Raw genomic sequence first — 16,530 nt, forward strand, 5'->3', positions numbered from 1 at the left:
CTTAGGACAGAAACAGAAGGGGGTCCGGTCCATTAGTCTGGGACGATGGGTGTGGTCGGGCCGACCAGGCCTCGGTGAAGAGTGGAAGCCCCGAAGGGCCGCCGAAGCGGTCTTGATGTCGGTGCCGATACCCTAACACTAAACCGGTACCGAGCGATAACAATACCGTCTAATTTTCGATACTTTATCTAACTTTCCCGATTCGAAATACGGAGCGAAGAGGAACACGTCCAAACTCAATGGCGGAAAGAAAACAATCTAAGATGGAGTCAGCGCCCATGCGCAATGGAGCCGAAAGGGAGGAGTCACTCGGTCCAGTGACTCGAAAATACTTCTTCGAAGAAAAACAACTTGTAACACTCCGAGCCCAACACTAGATGGCAGGATAATGCACAGCATGTGTATCTACACATGCCACCGAACATATGTATATATCTCTACACACACGTACACAAAAGCAGTTTTATATAGTCCGATCATGCCCCAGGGTATTAGAGCACTTCACATGAATATTAGATGACATTACACATAGTCAGATTAATTAAGATAAACGTGGGTGATTAAGAGATTGATTTGCCCAGAATCAAAGCATGTTGAGCCAACACCGGGACTAGAGCCTGGTTCCTCAACCATATTGCTCAAATTAATGTCTGAAAGTCATAAATAAGTGGTATAGGGTTGTGTATGATCACGCATAGTAATGAAAATGTCACTTACCCAGTGTACATCTGTTCGTGGCATTGGTCGCTGCAGATTCACATGTTGTGCACAGTCCGCCATCTGGTGTTGGGTCGGAGTGTTACAAGTTGTTTTTCTTCGAAGAAGTCTTTCGAGTCACGAGACCGAGGGACTCCTCCTCTTTGCTTCCATTGCGCATGGGCGTCTGCTCCATCTTAGATTGTTTTCCCCGCAGAGGGTGAGGTAGGAGTTGTGTGTGTTAGTAATAGTGCCCATGCAATGGAATGAATAAGTATGTACAAGTTAAGGTTAAGTAATATATATATATATACACAAATGTACAAATGTTGAAGATAACTTCCAACGGCTACAGGCTCCCGGGGAGGCGGGTGGGCACATCTGAATCTGCAGCGACCAATGCCACGAACAGATGTACACTGGGTAAGTGACATTTTCAGTTCGATGGCATCTGTCGCTGCAGATACACATGTTGTGCATAGACTAGTAAGCAGTTATCTCCCCAAAAGCGGTGGCTCAGCCTGTAGGAGTGGAAGTAGTCTGAAACAAAGTTCTTAGTACGGCTTGACCTACTGTGGCTTGTTGTGCGGATAGCACGTCTACACAGTAGTGTTTAGTAAATGTGTGAGGCGTGGACCATGTGGCTGCCTTACATATTTCGTGCATTGGAATATTTCCTAGGAATGCCATGGTAGCGCCTTTTTTTCTGGTTGAGTGTGCCCTTGGTGTAATGGGCAGTTGTCTCTTTGCTTTAAGATAGCAGGTTTGGATGCACTTAACTATCCATCTGGCTATACCTTGTTTTGATATTGGGTTTCCTGTATGAGGTTTTTGAAAAGCAATAAACAGTTGTTTTGTTTTCCTAACCTCCTTTGTTCTGTCGATGTAGTACATTAGTGCTCTTTTGACATCTAATGTATGTAGTGCCCTTTCAGCTACTGAGTCTGGCTGTGGGAAGAACACTGGTAACTCTACCGTTTGATTTAAGTGGAACGGTGAAATAACCTTTGGTAGGAATTTAGGATTGGTTCTTAGTACAACCTTATTTTTGTGTATTTGGATAAAAGGTTCTTGTATTGTAAATGCCTGAATTTCACTTACTCTTCTTAGAGATGTGATGGCAATGAGAAATGCAACTTTCCAGGTTAAGAATTGTATTTCGCAAGAATGCATGGGTTCAAAAGGTGGTCCCATGAGTCTTGTCAAGACGATGTTAAGGTTCCATGAAGGAACAGGTGGTGTTCTTGGTGGTATTATTCTTCTTAGGCCCTCCATAAATGCTTTAATGACGGGTATCCTAAACAATGAAGTTGAATGGGTAATCTGCAGGTATGCAGATATTGCTTCAAGGTGTATTTTAATGGAAGAGAAGGCTAGATTTGACTTTTGTAAGTGTAGTAAGTATCCCACTACATCTTTTGGGGATGCGTGTAATGGATGAACTTGATTATTATGGCAGTAGCAAACAAACCTTTTCCATTTGCTTGCATAGCAGTGTCTAGTGGATGGTCTTCTAGCTTGTTTTATGACTTCCATACATTCTTGAGTGAGGTTTAAATGTCTGAATTCTAGGATTTCAGGAGCCAGATTGCTAGATTGAGCGATGCTGGGTTTGGATGCCTGATCTGCTGTTTGTGTTGTGTTAACAGATCTGGCCTGTTGGGTAACTTGACGTGTGGTACTACTGACAGGTCTAGTAGTGTTGTGTACCAAGGTTGTCTTGCCCATGTTGGTGCTATTAATACGAGTTTGAGTTTGTTTTGACTCAATTTATTTACTAGATATGGAAGGAGAGGGAGAGGGGGAAAAGCGTATGCAAATTTCCCTGACCAGTTCATCCATAGGGCATTGCCTTGAGACGGTCTGTGTGGGTACCTGGATGCGAAGTTTTGGCATTTTGCGTTCTCTTCTGTTGCAAATAGGTCTATTTGCGGTGTACCCCAAAGTTTGAAGTAAGTGTTTAGGATTTGGGGGTGAATCTCCCATTCGTGGACCTGTTGGTGATCTCGAGAGAGATTGTCTGCTAGTTGATTTTGGATCCCTGGAATAAACTGTGCTATTAGGCGAATGTGGTTGTGAATTGCCCATTGCCATATCTTTTGTGCTAGGAGACATAGCTGTGTCGAGTGTGTTCCCCCTTGCTTGTTTAGGTAATACATTGTTGTCATGTTGTCTGTTTTGACAAGAACGTATTTGTGGGTTATGATGGGTTGAAATGCTTTTAGCGCCAGGAATACTGCTAGTAATTCGAGGTGATTTATATGCAGTTTTGTTTGATGTACGTCCCATTGTCCTTGGATGCTGTGGTGATCGAGGTGTGCTCCCCACCCTGTCATGGAAGCATCTGTTGTTATTACGTATTGTGGCACTGGGTCTTGGAACGGCCGCCCTTTGTTTAAATTTGTGCTGTTCCACCATAGAAGCGAGATGTATGTTTGGCGGTCTATCAACACCAGATCTAGAAGGTGACCCCGTGCATGTGACCATTGTGATGCTAGGCACTGTTGTAAGGGCCTCATGTGCAGTCTTGCGTTTGGGACAATGGCTATGCATGAGGACATCATGCCTAGGAGTTTTAAAACCACTTTTGCCTGTATTTTTAGTGTTGGATACATGGCATGTATGACCTTGTGAAAATTTTGAACCCTTTGTGGACTCGGAGTGGCTAATCCTTTTGTTGTGTTGATTACCGCTCCTAAGTAGTGCTGTATTTTGCACAGCACAATGTGTGATTTTTTGTAGTTGAGGGAGAACCAGAGTTTGTAGAGGGTTTGTATGACATACTCTGTGTGTTGTGAACACTTTGTTAGCGAGTTGGTCTTGATTAGCCAATCGTCTAGATACGGGAATACGTGTATTTGCTGCCTTCTGATGTGTGCGGCTACTACTGCTAGGCATTTGGTAAATACTCTTGGTGCGGTCGTTATACCGAACGGTAAGACTTTGAATTGATAGTGTATTCCCTTGAATACAAACCTTAGGTATTTCCTGTGCGAAGGGTGTATCGGTATGTGGAAATACGCGTCTTTGAGATCTAAGGTTGTCATGTAATCTTGTTGCTTTAGCAGTGGTAACACCTCCTGTAGCGTGACCATGTGAAAGTGGTCTGATTTGATGTAGGTGTTTAGTATTCTGAGATCTAAGATTGGCCTCAGTGTTTTGTCCTTTTTGGGTATTAGAAAGTACAGTGAATAGACTCCTGTGTTTATTTCTGTACATGGTACCAGTTCTATTGCTTCTTTTTGCAGTAGTGCTTGAACTTCTATTTCTAGGAGGTCTAAATGCTGTTTTGACAGTTTTTGTGTTTTTGGTGGGATATTTGGAGGTATCTGTAGAAATTCTATGCAATAACCATGTTGGATAATTGCTAAGACCCAAGTGTCTGTTGTTATATCCACCCACGATTGATAAAACTGACTTAGTCTTCCCCCCACTGGTGTTATGTGGAGGGGTTGAGTGACTTGTAAGTCACTGTTTGGTTGTTGGGGTTTTGGGGCTTTGAAATTTCCCCGGTTTCTCGGGAATTGTCCCCCTCTGTACTGGCCCCGAAAACCTCCCCTTTGGTACTGTCCCTGGTAGGTAGACGGTGTTGATTGTGAGGTGCTGGCTTGTGTGGCCTGACCCCGAAACCCCCCTCTGAAGGATGTTTTACGGAAGGTGCCGAAAGTGCCTCTGCTTTGCGGGGAGTAGAGCGCGCCCATGGCCTTGGCTGTGTCAGTGTCCTTTTTCAGCTTCTCAATCGCCGTGTCAACCTCTGGTCCGAACAATTGTTGTTCGTTGAACGGCATATTGAGTACTGCTTGCTGTATTTCTGGTTTAAAGCCAGACGTGCGTAACCATGCGTGCCTTCTGATGGTTACTGCAGTGTTTATTGTCCTTGCAGCTGTGTCCGCTGCATCCATAGAGGAGCGTATTTGGTTATTGGAGATGTTTTGCCCCTCCTCAACCACCTGTTTTGCCCACTTTTGAAATTCTTTGGGTAGATGCTCGATGAGATGCTGCATCTCGTCCCAATGGGCTCTGTCATAACGCGCTAGGAGCGCCTCAGAGTTTGCGATGCGCCACTGGCTTGCAGCTTGTACAGCGACTCTTTTCCCAGCTGCGTCGAATTTTCGGCTTTCCTTATCCGGGGGTGGTGCATTGCCCGATGTGTGGGAATTGGCTCTTTTGCGAGCTGCTCCTACCACGACTGAGTCTGGTGGCAGTTGAGAGGTGATAAAAGCAGGGTCTGTGGGAGGTGCTTTATATTTTTTCTCTACCCTCGGAGTGATCGCTCTAGTCTTGACAGGGTCTTTGAAGATTTGCTTCGCGTGCCTTAGCATTCCTGGAAGCATAGGCAGGCTTTGGTAGTTGCTATGGGTGGAGGAGAGGGTGTTAAAAAGGAAGTCATCCTCGACAGGTTCTGTGTTTAACGACACGTTGTGGAATTCTGCTGCCCTAGCTACCACCTGCGCATACGCTGTGCTGTCCTCAGGTGGTGAGGGCTTGGTAGGGTATGACTCTGGACTATTGTCTGACACTGGGGCGTCGTATAGGTCCCAAGCATCTTGGTCATCTTGGCTCATGGTGGTGTGAGCCGGTGAATGCGACGGAGTTTGTGCCGGTGATATCTGAGTTACAGGTGGAGGAGAGGGTGGCGGAGTTGCTTTCTTTGCCACCTTTGCTTGTGGTGTTAGTTGTTCAGTTTGGAACTCTAGTCTCCTTTTTCTCCTGATTGGTGGAAGAGTGCTAATCTTCCCTGTTCCACTCTGGATGAAGATCCTCTTTTGTGTATGGTCTACATCAGTAGTCTGTAACTCCTCTTCAAACCTGTGTTTACGCATTTGAGAGGACAATGATTGTTCCTCTGAATATGAGCCGGTAGTGGGTTCGGTTGCTGGTTGTTTTGGCACCGAAACTGTGTCTTTTTTTGTTTTCGGCTCCGAGGCGAATCTCTTCTTTTTCGGAGTCGAGCCTTCTCGGCGTCGATCATCCTCGGTGCCGCTGTCTCTGCGTCGAGCAGCGTCGGCTCCGCTTTCTCGGCGTCGATCCTTTTCGGCAACACTTTCTCGGTCCCGAGACTGTTGCGTGCCTGTGTCTCGACCCGAGTCGGACGTTCTGGGCACCAGTTTGGCCTTTTTCGGTGCCGATGGACGGTCACCTTTATGGGTTGAGCCATGGCCAGTTAGCAGTGGCGTCCCCTGGGCCTTGTCTGTTTTCTTGTGCTGTGTGCTTTTCGACGTCTTACTCACAGTTTCGTCGAATTCATCCGAGTCCGATTCATGGATGGAGAAGGCTTCCTCCTCTTCTCCTTGTTCCTCGAACTCTCGGCGTTCTGTCGGCGTGGACGCCATCTGTAATCTTCTGGCTCAACGGTCACGGAGCGTTTTTTGGGACCGGAACGCACGACAGGCCTCACAAGTTTCTTCTTTGTGCTCGGGTGACAGGCACAAGTTACAGACCAAATGTTGGTCCGTATATGGACATTTATTGTGGCATTTAGGACAGAATCGGAACGGGGTCCGTTGCATCGGTGTCGATGTTACACGCGGTCGGGCCGACCAGGCCCCGACGGGGGATCGAAATTACCCCGAAGGGCTACCGGAGCTCTTCACGATTCGGTGTCGATTCTAACTATCCCGATCCCGAGCGAAACAATACAGACGTTGTTTTTAGAAGTTTTGACTATCTTTCCGTCCCGAAACCCGGAGCGAAAAGGAACACGTCCGAACCCGAGGGTGGAAAAAAAACAATCTAAGATGGAGCCGACGCCAATGCGCAATGGAAGCAAAGAGGAGGAGTCCCTCGGTCTCGTGACTCGAAAGACTTCTTCGAAGAAAAACAACTGGTAACACTCCGACCCAACACCAGATGGCGGACTGTGCACAACATGTGTATCTGCAGCGACAGATGCCATCGAACACACATTCTCTGTAAAAATTGATTTGTGAAGTTAAAAAAAACAAAAAACAAATCAGCAGCAATAAATACTGGAAGGTTTTCAAGGAGTCTTTCTTGGGAATACTTGCAAGGGTTTGCTTTAAAACTGGACGTTGGAAAATAGTATACAAACAGGGATAACTATTTTAAATATTACTTACATACATACATACATACATACCACTTACAACCCACCAGTGGGTCCAGAGCCAGAGTTTAGAAGAACTGATGCGCTAGGAGTTCAACAGCCTAATGGGCATGTGTCAGGGTCAGACTAGGCAATGGAGGATTTGGTTGGAGTATTGCATGTGAGATATACCACATGAGCACTGAGGAATGTGGTTGGTCAATAGGGATAAGACTAAGAGCTGATGGACTAGTGGTTACTAGTAGGGGAGGCAATGGCTCAAACCAGCACATTAGGACATGGTATCCTTAGTCGTTTCAAAAACACCAAGGATTTGTAGTCGGTGATAACTGAAGAACCTTAATCCATATGGAGATACATTTATCATTTTATAAAGGTGTTTACCTTCAGGTCTACAGAATACCTGTCCTAACTGAATATGAAGACAATAGTAATTTATTTAGCACAAAATAAATCTATCCATTTGTCATATATTCAAGAAATATAACAGTGACCTAAAGAGTTAATTAATGGGAACGGCAGTCTAAATTTAATGTGCCTGACATTGTCAGAGAATAATAACCTTAAGTTATCACAGCATTCCCATGGAATCCATGAGGAAGAATTCACTTGCTACCATACAAGGTACTAAAGTCTCAAGAAATCCCTGATAAAAATCTGCCTGCATGACATACCTGGTGATTGACCAACTATGAGTCACACAATGACCCATGAACCAAGCCATTCCTCAACCAAAAATTCCATATACTAATACTGCATACCACACCTTTTCAACAATACACTCCAAAACGGTGCTGATGATCATATTTAAACTAAGCGTTTCAAGGGCCTGCAAATGCTGTAAAAATGGTACATTGCAATACAGAGTGTCAGAATACCCTGGCACAAAGCTCCATGAAAACATATTGATATACACCTTCATTTCTGAGCGGTCTGTGGTCACCAGGGATGTGGTGATGTCATCCTTCTGGATAGTATCTCTCAGCTGCTGCTCCAGGGATTCCCGCTGGGTTTTCATCTCCTGCACTTTGCACAAAATGCGCTTTATTGACTGCAGCACTACTTTGTCATCTGGAAAAATGAGAATAAACAATTAACCGCAGAAATCTAATTATTAAAGGGGCTACTGTTGATATAGTTATCACACTTTGTCCAATACTACTGCAGATATCCCCAAGGTTAGGGTTCGGATAAAATGCTTAAGATTGTACAACTAATTAAAATGCAGCAAGATAAAACTGAAAGCGTTAGCTTCCAAGGGCAGTACATTTTCTTAGTAATTAGGACAATTACGCCATCATTACAAGTGGAGTTCTTAAGACTGCCACACTTGTGGTGGCAGTCCGACCTCTACATTAAGACCATGGGGAAAGCGCCACGGTCGGAACGCCGCCAATTGAGCTGTTTTTTGCTCTTTTGGGTCCAGTTCTGGCTTGGCAGTGGGACTGAATATTAGAACTGAGGTGCTCTGGCAGACAGTGTGTGGAGTTCTGGCACGGCTGAGGGTCTTGGAGTGTGTGACCTGAGGTGCACTGATGTAACTGCGCTGAGGTCCCAGTACTGGAACAGCAGTGTGTACTGACTGTAAGAACTGAGGTGTTCTGGCTGACAGTGTGTGGGGTTCTGGCACTGGCACAGCTGAGGGCTTGGAGTGTGTGAACTGAGGTGCACTGATGGAGCTGTGAGTGGGATTCCAGTAAGGAGCAGAAGTCAGCACTGTATCTAAGGATCGTGGAGCCCTTGGTAGAGCAAGGTGAGGGGTCCCAGCACTGGAGCAGCAGTGGGCGCTGAGTGCTTGGAAGGAGGTGCTTTGGCTGAGCTGCATTTGGGTAGCAGAGCTGAAAGAGCAGTGACGCCTACAAAGGTTTCCTTGGTGACATCAGGTTACATCTGGGGGCAGGGCCTCTGGATGGGGGACCATTCCTGTATGCTTGTTGGGACAAAAGTGGAGGTAGCAGGTTAATATACACCACTTAATTAGGAAAGGTCAGGCACATCGCAACTAGAAAGCAGGACATGTCAAGCAGTCAAAGTTCATGAAAACTATTTTGTGGTGTGCAGATAACACTGCTAATTTTGTTGCAGACCCTAATGTAAGAAGCCATGGCTGGCTAGGCTATAAGCAATTACAAGATATCCTCCCTTGTTCTCAGCACCAGGGACCACAGGCAGTCAGACTAAATGTGACAAAGATAACACCCTGCTTTATAGCGTTGTTTACAGCTAAGCTCAGAAACTGAGGTGCTCTGGCAGACAGCATATGTGGGGTTTCTGGCACTGGCCCGGCTGAGAGCTTGGGGTATGTGAACTGTGGTGCACTGATGGAGCTGCACCCGAGGTCCCAGTACTGAAGCAGCAGAGTGTCCTGAATGGGGAGGGGAGAGAGAGGGTGTGTGTGTGTGTGTGTGTGTGTGTGTGTGTGTACGGCTGAGGGCTTGGAGTGTGTTATCTGCGGCACACTAATGGAGCTACGTCCGAAGTGCCTCCAAGGTCCCAGTACAGGAACAGCTCAGTTTACTAGCAGACAGTGTGTGTGGGTTCACTGGCATGCCTGAGGGCTTGGAGTATGTGAACTGTGGTGCACTGATGGAGCTGCAACCTATGTCCCAGTACTGGAGCAGCAGAGTGTACTGACTGCAAGAACTGAGGTGCTCTGGCAGGCAGCATGTGTGGTATTACTGGCATGGCTGACAGCTTGGAGTGTGTGAACTGCGGTGCACTGATGGACCTGCAAGTGGGATCCCAGTATGGAGCAGAAGTGGGCACTGTCTCTAAGGATTACAGAGCCCTGGTAGAGCTGGGTGTCTAGGCTATAAGCATTTACAAGCTATCTTCTGCCCTTGCTCTCAGCACATAGGCAGGCACACTTGGTAAACAAAAATCCAAGGGAGGGCGGGAGCCAGGCAGCTGAGAGAGGGTGCAGAGAGCCCACAAAGACCAAAGGTGACCAAGATAACAGCCTGATTTATAGCCCAGCTCTTAGGAACAATGCTCTGCAAATGAAAAGGGAAGCTTCTCTGGACAGGAGCAGGAAACAAAGTAAAAAAATGTCCCCTACAGACCAGATAATCAGGACAAAGCGTAATTATACAGTAGTTGGTCCATGCTCCCACACAGAAGGAGGGACAAAGAGGCATGACTGACCACTAGCAAGCAAGGATTTTTAAATGACAGACTAACAAATGAAATAACTGGAAGTCTACAGAAGAAGTATACTTAAAAATATACAAGAGGTCATACGCTTACGCTGGAACTAAAGAATGTAGAAGGACGAGCTGTGCAAAACGAAAGAAGGGCGCAGCCGGCATATGTAAACAAAGCGTGGCGTGCTGCGGTGTATCAATGAAAGGAACTGGAATGCCTCATGCACGCCACGGAAACCTAGTAGAACATGGAGAAGGTGTGGCGCAATGACTAGAGCTGCCGACTTTGGAACTGAGGACCCGTGTTTGAGTCACGTTGTCTGCTCAACATCACTTTATCTTGCTGTGCCTACAAAAAACAAATATGTCCTTGTGTAATGTAGCTGGTACTCCTGTAAAGCCTTGAATACCTTCAGGTAGAGTTTGGGCTACTTAGCAAACAAGTAATTAAATAAACACACCAGGCAGGCACACTCGGCAAACAGAATTCAAGCCAAGGAGGAGTGGGAGCCAGGCAGCTAAGAGAGAGCAGTGAAACAGGGCAAATGTGACCAAGATAACAGCCTGATTTACAGCCTTGTTTACAGCTAAGCTGAAAGCAAGAACGCTATGCAAATGAAAAGGGAAGCTTCCTTTAACACAAGCAGGAAACAAAGGGAAAAAAAGACCCTTAAAGAACAGATCAACAGGACAAAGCGTAATTATATAGTAGTTGATCCTGCTCCCAAAGAGAAAAAGGAGGGACAAACGGGCATTACTGACCACTAGCAAGGAAGGATTTATAAATGACAATGAAACAAGCAAATAAAATGATTTTAAGCCCACAGAAGACGTATACTTACAAATATATAAGAGGCTGTACACTTAGGCTTGACTTAGACACTTTCTTCAGCTGCACTTATTTTGCATTTTCCCCCAAGAAAACAAAATTTAGCTATATTTTAGCTAATTTCTTTGTCCCCGCCTTGCGTATTCACAAACCCTAGGTACCTTCAGAATTTGGCATGGATAGCTTATGCGGACAAAAAGCTATGGGGGCCCAAGTTTGAACGACCCCAAATAGCACAAAAAAAGGCATACCATATGGGGGGTGGGGGGGAGTAGGCCTAGCAGCAAAGGGGTTAAAGACGGGCCCTGAAACATGTTCCTAATGGTGGATTCCCTTTAAGGTCTTGTATTGGCCATGGTTTCTTTGTTGCAAACTACAATGTTTCCTGGAGATCACTAGGTCTCTACTCTAGCTGGCAATCCGCCCCAGCGAGTAGGCAGCGACCACTTTTTGCCCATATACTATTCCGACACGAGTCTGTAGTCAATGAATACTTGACCCTAGTGAGGCAGGAGTAGTAGATCGGCGCAGTGGGATCTCCTTAAAGGGTCTCAGTGTAGCCTCCCAGTTCTCTTCAGTCCTCAGAATGGTCTCTTGGGGATGACATTGGTCGGGCTATCCGGACCGTTCGGCGGTCACAGTGGGAGTGAGGGAGCTGTGTGAATTCTCCTTTCTCTCCTTCTTCCTGACCAGAAGAGGAGGGAAGTCTTGAGCCACTGGGCCTACCACAGTGTGCAGAGCTGCCCCCAGGGTGTGCCTGAGCATGATTGTGCTGCCAACTGCCACTGCTATCATCATATGCCGTAAGACCAAAGGCAGACAGCAGGTTGACATCTGTCTGTGCCTTTCCTCCCCTTGCTCTGGCTAGTGGACATGGCGAATGCTCTGGATTTAAGCATCTGGTGCCATCTTGGGCTTGGCCACATCCCCATAGCACAATTAAGAACTGCAGTCGACTAATGACATTTAATTTACTATTCCCGGACACCTTGGGTACCATATATTAGGACTGACAGTTAAATGAGTCAATCAGATATTAGCCAATTGTACACGTACTTTGGGGGTCACAATATACGTACTTTGGGGGGTCAGAACACATGCACCGGGGCCTGAAAAGCAGGGCTCAGTGCACTACAGAGTCGGAAAAACTAGCAGCACCACTCCAAACCTTTTGTGGGGGGGAGGAAGAGTATACAAAAATAGGTCCTTTGCTCCATGTAGCCTACTTTTTTGTCATATAGTCCTAAAAGTTGTCTCTCTCCATCTCCTGCTATAGTACTGAGGTCAAGAAAGCAGGCACTTGTGATAGTGTTCCTTCCAAAGATTCAATGAACAAGAACTCTTGCTAGAGCTCTTTGTGCACTAGTGAAGTGAAGATGCTAGCAAACTCTAATCTAGATTTATGCATGCTCACAGGACACTACTGCACAAAATTAAAATAAGTTCAACTTGTTATGACTTTTTCCCACAGGATCAGTTTTTCAAATGTCAACCAGACAGTTTCTGACTATTCCTATTGCACTTAGATCACCAATAATGTTGTTGTCTACTCGCAGCCCATTCAACAACACAAAAAAACAAGAGTGAATTTGTTAAGAAAATGGGTTCTAACCAGAGAAAACCCAGGGTTTTTCACTTTCTGACCTCTGTTGTGTGGTGAGCCTCACTAATGGAGACTCAACAACTGTAAAATCTTTAAAAATTGGATTATGAGCTCAACTTGAAGGTCCTGCCTTCTATACAAGGCCATCTGACAGTGAACAGCAAGGGTAAGAAGCATTGAGTGGGTCGAATGGGCCATGTTTGGAGAGTGTGCCAACAGTGTGGGTGTAGTGTACATGTTATGTGTGCGGATTATGGTGAACGGCAAGTGCGTCTTGTGCTTAACTGCATGGCGATAAGAATCCATATTGGATCCTATATGTCTGAAAACTGTACACCTGATAAAGGATGAAGAGAGACTGTCAGAAAGGGGTGGGTGTAGATTGTAAAACATTCCTGAGGATATCTGAAGTATATCAGACTCCTACTAAAGGAATAAGGGAGAAAGATGCACCTCTAAAGGCAATACCAGTCCCAATCCTCTTCCTGCTTCATTTCTCCCTCACAGAAGCTACTAGAGACAGCAGTGTGTAGTAGGGAAGTAAGAAAGTCTCTCCCTCTTCGCTGTCTTTATTTTGAGATTCTCTGACGAGGAAGTCCCATTTTCACAGCTCTTTCTGTTGAATTTTAAGTGACAAAGACTTCACCTTGACTGGTCTGGGACTAAAACAAAATGTCAGGAACTGCCTCAGACCAGTTATAGAGTATGCTTCAGATATTCAAACAGCATTTGATAATATCAATGGAAATATTTGGAAAACTCTACATGCTAGAGGATTCCTAATACATTAGTAAGAGCCATGAAGTGATTATATATTAGGAGACCTGGGTAAGTGTTATCTAGGACAAGGTTAATTTATCTCTGATCGAACAGAAACAAATAAAGGCCTAAAAGAGGGATTCTTGTTTGATCTAATGCTATGTAATTTGCATGTTTTCAACATTTACTCATGGGCCTGAAAGCAGACTATGATGCTAACTCTGTCAGTAAGTAATGGTAAAACAAATATAGTTACATTTACCAAAAATGGAACAAATTGAAAAGTGGTACTTCAAAGGATCAAACATTGGTAGGTCCCCCATATATAAACTACCTTGCGCTGGTTGCACAAGAGAGGTAACTACAACACGCATAACACCACTCTGAAATTAAAATTATTGATTCTAACTTCAAGGCTGTGGCTATTGAAAGAACTGACACGTCCCTGAGCGCTTTACTAAATGTTATAAGGGCAAACTTTATGCCTACACTCCGCTATGGGATTGAAACCCTCAGCTATGGGAATGAAACCTTTTAGTGCATGTTTTCCTCATGTCTTAATACTGCACAATGTAAATTATACAGGAGTTTATTTTGTCGTCCTACCTACATTGACAATGCAAATCCAGAACAGGCTTCAATTTCACATGTTAAATCAATTTCAGGTAGGTGAAGCAGGATTATAGAGGTACTAGTAGAGAAACAAATTTGCTAGACAAGGTACACTAAAAACAATTTTATTGGAAGAGCAGACTGCCACAAATAAGAATCTAATGAACTGGAAGTGATCCTTAAACACTCTTCAAAATTTGGACATAATGTCACTGTGGAATCCAGCCCTGTCACAATCATTTTTAGCAGAGGGAGGTGGAACAAATATCATTCAACTAAGATTTTACTGATGTTTAGTAGTAACAAAATATCTAGAAGGGTGGGACACCCATTCATAAAAGCAGGTTTACAGCCATATTTAGCATAGCCAATGTGACGGTCTACTAAAACAGACTATCTCCGACTGAGATTAGGTGTGCTTGATTTCAGTGAGGCAGGACTAAGTTGGAAGCCATGGACAGATCATTCTACATGTCTCCTTGTGCAACATAAAATCTAATAGGATGTCTCACTTTCTATGTAATTGATCAGCCCTGAAAAATGACTGCAAATTGTTCTTGAAACCTGCCAATTTAGGATTGGGAGTCAGAAAGTGAAGAGAGGATGAAGATAGTGTTTTAAATGCAATGACTAACAACTTTTGGCAGGATTTGTAAAATTCATGCTTGCAACTCAGGATAAAATCTTGGCTCCATCAACAAACAAATAACAGCCAGTTGCAGCTACCACTGTGTTAATCCACTCCTTTTCCCCTGTGATTGTGAATTGCTTTGCATTGTGTATTCTTTTAATAGTGTATTCCATTTGTGATGGTTTTAATTAACAGTACAATAAGCAGAACAGCTTAATCACTTGAGACCTGGAGAAAAAGGATTGCTTGACTGCATCCTCTAGAGAAGCGTACCTTGTAAATTCACCAACCCATTTGCCTAGTGACTAAAGAGCTGAATTTGGGACTTTGGGCCTAACCAAGAAGGAGAAGCTGATTCTACTCTGAAGGAAGAGGCTAATTTCACAGCAAAGAGCCGGCTCTCCAACCATGCCCTGCGGAAGCATAATGTCTAGCAAAGAAGACCATAGCTGTGCGGGAAGGGCAATGTACTGAGTATAACCAAATATGGTAGTCAAGGAACCCTAGGTAGGTGGTGGTGGTGGTGGCTGAAGCCTGCCACCAGGAAGAAAACAAGCGCTCAGAAAAAGGAAGTGCCTGTTCAAAGCTCCTTGTCTGGGTATAACTTTGGCTGGCCCTAGCAGAGGATTCAAGAGGGTTGGTAGAAAACAGAGGTACACAAGGTGCAAATTGCAGATCGCATGCAGTAACTGTTGTAAACAATTGAGTCCGGAAAGTGTTTTGCTTTGAATGAAATGTATTATTACTGCTATCATATATTTTCTTGAGTCTGGCCAAATACTGTTTTCATCTCAAGTGAGGATTTGTTGTTAAGGTTTAAATTAAGTCTACCAGAACGTTGTTTTAAGTTTCTTTAGGCGAAAGTTCTTACAGTTTCAATTGTGGTAAAACTTGCAATTCTGGTTTAACAAATGTGATTTGTCAAAGGCAGTAGGTCTGTGATTGGCGGGGGTTATATTCTCAAAGTGAGTGGGCCAGAACAAGTTGATTGTGAAGAGTTCATGTTATTGCAGTAGGTCTACTTAGGGCCACTCCTGGGGAGAATGGGGAGGTGGGGGAGGATGAGATGAGCACAGGGACCCTGGTGATGCTAGTAGCCAACTAAATCAATTATACAAGGAAGGCCTAGTAGCCTCTGGATGCTCTTGACCCTCAAAGTCATTGTAAGGAAATGCCTCCTTGGCATGGTTACCCCCTGACTTTTTGCCTTTGCTGATGCAATGTTTTGATTTGAAAGTGTGCTGAGGCCTGCTAACCAGGCCCCAGCACCAGTGTTCTTTCCCTAACCTGTACTCTTGTTTTCACAATTGGCACCCCCTGGCATCCAGGTAAGTCCCTTGTAACTGGTACCCCTGGTACCAAGGGCCCTGATGCCAGGAAAGGTCTCTAAGGGCTGCAGCATGTCTTATGCCACCCTGGGGACCCCTCACTCAGCACAGACACACTGCTTGCCAGCTTGTGTGTGCTGGTGAGGACAAAACGAGTAAGTCGACATGGCACTCCCCTCAGGGTGCCATGCAAACCTCACACTGCCTATGCAGTATAGATAAGTCACCCCTCTAGCAGGCCTTACAGCCCTAAGGCAGGGTGCACTATACCATAGGTGAGGGCACCAGTGCATGAGCACTGTGCCCCTACAGTGTCTAAGCCAAACCTTAGACATTGTAAGTGCACGGTAGCCATAAGAGTATATGGTCTGGGAGTCTGTCAAACACTAATTCCACAGCACCATAATGGCTACACTGAAAACTGGGAAGTGTGGTATCAAACTTCTCAGCACAATAAATGCACACTGATGCCGGTGTACATTTTATTGTAACATACACCCCAGAGGGCACCTTAGAGGTGCCCCCTGAAACCTTAACCAACTACCTGTGTAGGCTGACTGGTTTTAGCAGCCTGCCACACTCGAGACATGTTGCTGGCCACATGGGGAGAGTGCCTTTGTCACTCTGTGGCTAGTAACAAAGCCTGCACTGGGTGGAGATGCTTATCACCTCCCCCATGCAGGAGCTGTAACACCTGGCGGTGAGCCTCAAAGGCTCACCCCCTTTGTTACAGCACCACAGGGCATTCCAGCTAGTGGAGTTGCCCGCCCCCTCCGGCCACGGCCCCACTTTTGGCGGCAAGGCCGGAGGAGATAATGAGGAAAAACAAGGAGGAGTCACTGGCCAGTCAGGACAGCCCCTA

At 45.3% G+C, this 16,530-nt stretch overlaps 1 protein-coding gene across 3 annotated transcripts in view; it reads right to left on the minus strand.

The window, feature by feature from the left end:
- PTPN23 (protein tyrosine phosphatase non-receptor type 23) overlaps positions 1 to 16,530 on the minus strand; it is a 582,812-nt gene that overhangs the window by 283,489 nt on the left and 282,793 nt on the right. For all 3 annotated transcript variants that reach the window (XM_069210890.1, XM_069210891.1, XM_069210892.1), the window contains one exon: positions 7,680 to 7,834. In XM_069210890.1, the coding sequence (XP_069066991.1) occupies positions 7,680 to 7,834 (155 nt within the window). The remainder of the gene's footprint in view (positions 1 to 7,679; positions 7,835 to 16,530) is intronic.

The sequence above is a fragment of the Pleurodeles waltl genome, chromosome 10, assembly GCF_031143425.1.
Source record: "Pleurodeles waltl isolate 20211129_DDA chromosome 10, aPleWal1.hap1.20221129, whole genome shotgun sequence".
NCBI classification, from domain to species: Eukaryota; Metazoa; Chordata; class Amphibia; order Caudata; family Salamandridae; genus Pleurodeles; species Pleurodeles waltl.